General features: G+C 40.2%; 1 protein-coding gene across 3 annotated transcripts in view; it reads left to right on the top strand.

Moving 5' to 3' along the window:
• LOC143041068 (suppressor of lurcher protein 1-like) overlaps positions 1-7,500 on the top strand; it is a 678,774-nt gene that overhangs the window by 625,303 nt on the left and 45,971 nt on the right. For all 3 annotated transcript variants that reach the window (XM_076212727.1, XM_076212725.1, XM_076212726.1), the window contains exon 4: positions 3,002-3,195. In XM_076212727.1, coding sequence (XP_076068842.1) covers positions 3,002-3,195 — 194 coding nt within the window. The remainder of the gene's footprint in view (positions 1-3,001; positions 3,196-7,500) is intronic.

The raw sequence follows: 7,500 nt of genomic DNA, 5'->3' as shown, positions 1-7,500 counted from the left end.
ACGGATCTACAGGACTCAACCGGTTCTACAGGACTCCACTGGATCTACAGGACTCCACGAATCTATAGGACACCACCCGAGCTACAGAACTACACCGAATCTACAGGACTCCACCGAAGATACAGAACTCCATCGGATCTACAGGACACCACCAGATCTACAGGAATTCACAGGATCTACTGGACTCTATCGGATCTACTGGACTCCACCGGATCTACAGGATTCCTACGGATTTACAGGACTCCACGGCTAAATTGACAAAATATATCCAATATACCGTCCCTCTTTCGATGGCGAGTGCCAAAGTTAAAGAATGAAAAAAGAAAAGATTTTTTTTTTTCTATATTTTCATTCTTTAGTGAATATGATCTCTCTCCTTCTCTGAAGAGCCGATGGCTGTTCACCCGGCAGCTAAACTATGCCTGTTCTTAATTTCCCTCCTCTTTTCATTCTTTTTGTTCTTTTCTATCTTCGCCTTCTTCTCTCCGCCATTTTCTGTTCCTTCTCTTCTTTCGTCATCGGAATCAGTGACATCTTGATGAGTTTTATAATCATAGTCACTACAGTCTTGTGCCGACATAGATCCAAACCACCATAGATCCTCATCAGAATGTTGATCACACGGTGTTGCATAGACAAGTGGTCAGTTACGCATGCGAGTGGATTCTCTTTACTTCTTCCTACAACGCTTTTGAAAAATACGTATGTAGCGTTACTCCATACGTACAGTATGTTAGATATCCATGGAAAAATGTAAAACATAGCTGAATATAATAAATTACAATGACAAAGCATAGTGATAGGAGACTTTTCGGTCTATCAAGAGGCCGGGTGCAGAAAGAAATTGCTCACTTATCCAATTGGAATTTAAAACCTTTTAACTGGAAGCTAGGGGCTAGTAAAATTGTTAATTCTAGTTTAGGATTAATATTGTTATAATGACGTTTGTATTTCTCAATCTATTTAACTTGGATCCTTGTACAAGAGAGAGAGCAGACCTCAAAACCGGGACCGTGATGACGACGGCGCACGTTTTCTTTTTCGGTCCAGATGACGTCACTCAGAGCGGCCAACCTCGTTCTTTAGACCTTGACACCGTATGGAAACAAAAGTGTGCATCACTGAGGGTCCTATGTACCTCACCACGGTGGCTTAATCCGACTTGGCAAGATTGCAGGGATGGTACAAAGGCCAGTAGTGGAATGGCAGTGAATGGAGTCTAAAACTAGTGTAATCAACTCGATTATCCTGATGAAGGGCAGCCACTGAAGTGCACCTTTGATGTCCACTGTTGCAGAGAGGGGTTGAAAAGCCATGAAAATGTAACTTGAACAAAATTCATCATTATATTCATTACTGTTACCATTTTCCATTTCTTGATATATATATATATTTATATATATATATATATATACATATATATATACATATATATACATATACATATATATATATATACATATATAGATATACATATATATATATATATACATATACAATATATATATATATATATATATATGTATATATATATATAGTTATTTTCTATCGTTTATTTTTATGTTCTGTGTCGTTGACAGTATCAATACTAATATTTATTACAGCTTTTATCTATACCTGTACAATCGCTTCCATCCTTATCATCAATATCGCGCCTTGATAGGGATAGAAATAAATAAAGTTATTGTCACAACACTTTCTTATATCTAAGGAATTGTCTCCATTGTTACCTTTATCGTCTAATTAGTTTCTCTAGGTGGCTCGATGCAGTGCATTGACTGGTGACCTCCTATGGTGATTTCATCTTGTGTCGTCTGATGTTAGGGATGACAAACCTGTGTCGTCTGATGTTAGCCATGACAAACCTATGTCGTCTGATGTTAGGCATAACAAAAACTTTAAAAGTTGATATCGAGTTGAGTGAAAACCGTATTTTGGAAATCTTTTGCCAGCCCTGACGAGCGCTTCCTAACAGTAGAATGCAGAACTTTACAAACATCATTATCTATACTTATGAAAATTAATGGTAGAGTTTATAGATAAGGCAGAAAGGCCCCCAAAAGAAAGAAAACCAGGTAACGTTCAGATTTTTAATGATAGAAAGATTTTGCCATCGCTGGCGAAAAGCTTTGGAAATACAGCTCTGAATTGCCTGAGGAAACTTTCCCTCACTGCTCAGCGGTCACTCCAAAGTAAATACGATTGTCCGCAGTTGCTAGAACAAATGAACCAAAGGTTTAACCCATTAAACTCCGATGACAAGATGTCTTGTCATTTGGTCAAATAAAACAAAAAATCATAAAACACCAAAATGTTTGATCAAACACCAGAAAAATATGACGTCAATCCTCGCTTCGCTCGCAGCGAAGCGAGGATTGACGTCATATTTTTCTGGTGTTTGATCAAACATTTTGGTGTTTTATGATTTTTTGTTTTATTTGACCAAATGACAAGACATCTTGTCATCCCTGTGACACCTCACAGACCCTCCAAAAAACTGAATAAAATCGTCTGACGATAGGCCGAACACAATACTAAACCTTTCTCTTTGAAATATGTCGTGTTGAATTCGGGCTGCCGCAAGGTGACCTTGTTTACCGGAGGTGAATTGCCTCAGCCCAGCGAAAAGGTTAATTATGACTTTGGGCAATGAACGGTGAACCATTTCTTAACCGAGGGGCAGGAGGTAGGGAGATTAATGAATTGGTCTGACGACAGGTGTAATAAAAGGAAAAGTACCATTCAGTACGGAAGGAGTTAACCGTGATAGGCTGCCTACAGATAATTTAGCTACCGAGTACCTCGTCGGCAATAACCAGTGCTTCTATCTTTGGAGACAATGTCGCTCTGAGGACATGGAGTCATAGAGGTGAAGAAGGAGATATTCAAGGTGGTTAGCATTGTTTGTTAACTTTTATTTTCCCTTCAGTCATTCATGCTGCGTGATTCCGGTCCGTAGGGGTTAAGAGGCCTATATTCCTCTCTTTCTCTCTCCCAACAGTCTTAGCTGCGAGGGCGTCGACTCCCTGACGGCGTACAACGGGCCCCGCGCCCTGGACAAGATCACCTCCTTCTGCGGGGCAGCGATCCCGAAGAGGATCATGTCATCAGGACCCCATCTGACCCTCCTCTTCCGCAGCTACACGTCCGGGCCTCACGCCAAAGGCTTCCGAATAAAGTATATCTTTGTCAGAGGTGAGAGCGAGCATAAGGAAGACCATTATATTAACTGGTCTATTTAGGAAACTGAATTTTCTAGAATTTCTCTCTTTTTTGTGTGTGTGTGTGAGTGGGAGAGACAGAGAGTTAGAGGTTTACAGAGAGGGGGAGAACAAAAGTGAGTACTGAATAAATGAATGGTTAATATCGAAGCTGTACCCTAGAACCTGAAATGTTGCAGAACTCTTGCATCGTAAGTTCGCGCGGCGGCTTCCAGAGAACGGATCTAAGTCACCATCTAAAAAAATCTTCCCTTCTTCTTCTTCCTCCTCCTCCTCCTCCTCCTCCTCCTATCCTCCTCCTCCTCCTCCTCCTTCTCCTCGCTCCCTCCCCTCTCTCCCATCTCTTCGCTCCCTCCCTCCTCTCCCTTCTCTTTATGTTCTTCTTCCTCTTCCTCCTCCCCAATCTCATCTTCATATTCTTCTTCTGATCCTTTTTCCTCTTTTTTTCTTCTTCTAACTCCTCCTCTCCTGCTTCCTGATCCTCATCAGTTCCCATTTTCAACTGATGAATAAACTTTGCCTCACCATTTTCCTAATTCCACCTTGATTAAGTTTCCCTCGCCTTCCCTTCCCTGATCTTCCCTACATCCCCCCATACAATCCTTTCCCATCGAACCTTTCTTTCCCCCTCCCCTTCCTATCTCTTCCCATCCCTTTGCATTACCCTTTATCTTCCTGCCTGGATACCTACCTCCCTACTTACTTACCTACCTCCCTACCTCCCTACCTCCCTCCCTCCCTACCTACCTGCCTACCTGCCTACTTACCTCTATCCTTCTCTTCCTCCCTCTTTCTTTCCCTCTCTTCTCTTCCTTTTCCTCCCTCCTTCTTTCCCTCTCTCTTCTCTTCCTTTTACCCTAACCTTGAGTCTTATTTCTTTCCAGGTGAGCTGCATTTTTGGTTTTGGCTTTATGATGATGATGATGCCAGGCAGGGATTCATGAACGCGTCTAAATTTATATAGAACAATTAAAAGTTTACAGCATTTTAATTCTGTGTTGATATAATTCACTCATTTATTCATTTATTCACTTATTTCACTTTTTATTTACCAATTCATCAATTAAAATATTCATTTATTTATTCATTTACTTATTTATTTATTCATTTATTTATTTATTTAGTTATTTATCTATGTATATATCTATTTAACTATTTACTCCCTCACTTTTTTATCTATTTATTAATTCATATATATCTATTCATTCAAACCAATTTACTCGATCGTCGTTTCAACCACTTATATTCCCTCGTTCTCATTTACTTCTTTCATGCCTCATTTCTTTCGTCCATTCATGCGTCGCAATATTTTCCTCTCGCTCTTCTTTAACAGATGTGCATTCAATCGTCTTTTGCTTGAATGGTTCTGAGCTTCGAAGGTGATGACGACCAAATGCAGAACTCTGTGTGTGTGTGTGTGTGTGTGTGTGTGTGTGTGTGTGTGTGTGTGTGTGTGTGTGTGTGTGTGTGTGTGTGTGTGTGTGTGTGTGTGTGTGTGTGTGTGTGTGTGTGTGTGTGTGTATGTGTGTGTGTGTGTGTGTGTGTGTGTGTGTGTGTGTGTGGTGTTTGTTGTGTGTGTGTGTTTTTTGTGGTGTGTTGTTTGTGTGTTGTGTGTGTGGTGTGTGTTGTGTGTGTGTGTGTGTGTGTGTGTGTGTGTGTGTGTGTGTGTGTGTGAGAGAGAAGAGAGAGAGATTCACCTTGGTCTTTGGATCACGTATTGGGCTCGTGATCGACAGCTATTTCTCTCCCGGAAGAGAGCTCAGAGCTCGTATGACCGATCTATGGGTAATGCTTTGACCTTACACGCACACACACACCCAACTCCCCGCCCATGAGAGTTGGAGTAACGACTCGAAGCGCAGCGATACTGAAATTATTTTCAGCCCTGGGCAGGATTCGAACCCGGACCGCCGTAGTGACAGTTTGGGACTCTACCAACCGTGTGTGTGTGTGTGTGTGTGTGTGTGTGTGTGTGTGTGTGTGTGTGTGTGTGTGTGTGTGTGTGTGTGTGTGTGTGTGGGTGTGTGTGTGTGTGTGTGTGTGTGTGTGTGTGTGTGTGTGTGTGTGTGTGTGTGTGTGTGTGTGTGTGTGTGTGTGTGTGTGTGTGTGTGTATTTACCTAGTTGTATTTTGCGGGAAGGGGAGCTATGCTCGTGATGTCCCGCCTTTGTATCTCGCAGTGTCTAGTTTGTTTTTAAACTCATGAATGGTTTTTGCGCATACTATTTCATTATCCAGTTTGTTCCAAGTGTCCAAAACTCTATGTGGAAAACTGTTTTTCTTCAGTTCTCTTCTATAGCTATGTTTTTTTATTTTCTTTCCATGTCCTCTTGTGTTTCTCTTGTCCCAGATTAGTAAGTCCTCTCTATCAAGTATCTCTGTGCCTTTCATGATTTTGTAGATGGTCTGTAGGTCACCTCTCTTTATTCTTTGCTCCAGCGTCGGTAACTCCAGTTTAGCCAATCTTTCCTCATATGATAGGTTTGCAAGTGCAGGTGCCATTTTTGTTGCTGCTCTCTGGATTCTTTTTATTTTATTTATATTCTTTTTGGTACTGGGGGACCACAATGTCGCCGCATACTCTAGTCTAGGCCTTATCAATGTAACCAATATCTTTTTTATCATGTTTTCGTCCAAGTATGCAAATGCCACTTTTATTGATCTTAGCAAGTTGTAAGTCTCCCCGACAATTTTGTTAATCTGTTTATCATAGGACAAGTCGTTTGTGATAATTACACCCAAATCTTTTTCGGATCCTACCTTCTTTACTTCCTTGGTTCCAATTGTATATTTTCCTGATATTCTGTTATTGCTTTTTCCAAACTCCATTATGCTACACTTCTTAGTATTAAAGTCCACTTCCCATTTCTGACTCCAGTTCCATACCTTGTTCAGGTCTTCCTGCAGTGCTTCACAGTCCTTATCAGTTTCTACTTTCCTTAACAGTTTGGCGTCGTCTGTAAAGAAGCTCATGTAACATTTCACATCCTCGTCCATGTCATTCACATAAATAGCAAACATTATTGGTGCCAGTACAGATCCTTGCGGTACTCCACTGATCACCTCTTTCCAGTCTGAATATTTTTCTCTGAGCACTACTCTCATCTTTCTACCCGTCAGGAAGTCCTCCATCCATTTTAGTAGGTTCCCTTGTATTCCTCCTATGTGTTCCAGTTTTTTTTTAGTAATTTTCTGTGTGGTACTTTTTCAAAGGCTTTTTGCAAATCTAGGAATGCACAATCAGCCCATCCATTTCTTTCTTGCCCTATGTCTATTAGCCTTGAGTAGATGCATATTAAGTTTGTGGTGCATGATCTTCCTTGTCTGAACCCAAATTGTCTTGGGTTTAATATGTTGTTGTCTTCCAGATGTTTTACCCATCTATTCTTGATTATTTTCTCACAAATTTTGGCTATAGTGCTTGTTAGTGATACTGGCCTATAGTTGGTGGGTTCCTCCTTGTTTCCTCCTTTATATATTGGTACAATGTTAGCACTTTTCCAGTCATTAGGTATCTTTCCTTCTTTGAGTGAGCTATTTATTATGATGTGTATTTTGTCCGTTAGTTCTTCTTTGCATTCCTTTAGAATCCAATTTGTAATACCATCCGGCCATGTGATTTTCTGACGTCCAGTTTTGATAGGTGTTCTGATATTTCTTTTTGTGAAGTTGCAAACTCACTCATGTGGGGAGATTGCTTGTTATTATCTTCGTCCCAATTTTATATTTTCTCTCTGGTGAAGACAGATTTAAAGTGGTTGTTCATGACTTCGGCCATCTTTAATTCTTCTGTGTATTCTATATTTCCTTGGGCGTAGTTTCACCATTTCCTGTTTGGTTTTAAGTTTACCATTCACATACCGATAGAATAGTTTTGGTTGATCTTTGCATTTATCTATAATATCCTTCTCATGGTTCCTTTTTTTCTCTCTTCTCACATTAACATATTCATTTCTATAGTTTATATAAAATTGCCATTTGCTTTGTTTTTTTGTCTTTTCTCCACCTTTTCCAAGCTTTGTCCCTTCTGTCTTTTGCCTCACTGCATCTTTTGTTGAACCAACATTTAATGTACTCCCTCTCTCGCTTTTGTCTTGGTACATGCCTGTTCAACCCTTCGTTGTAATTTTCCATCAGTATATTCCATTTCTCTTCCACTGTTGTCTCTTCCATATAGAATTTTTCCCAGTTTGCATTCCGGAAGAATATCTTTAGTTTTGCAAAGTCTGTTTTGTTGTACATCAATCTTCCTTTCCTATGCTTTTCATTTCTCTCCATGT

This window comes from Oratosquilla oratoria, chromosome 30 (assembly GCF_046742065.1).
Source record: "Oratosquilla oratoria isolate Oo_2021 chromosome 30, ASM4674206v1, whole genome shotgun sequence".
Classification (NCBI taxonomy): Eukaryota; Metazoa; Arthropoda; class Malacostraca; order Stomatopoda; family Squillidae; genus Oratosquilla; species Oratosquilla oratoria.
Note: the sequence above shows the minus strand (reverse complement) of the source record. Positions and strands in the feature narration are given on the sequence as shown.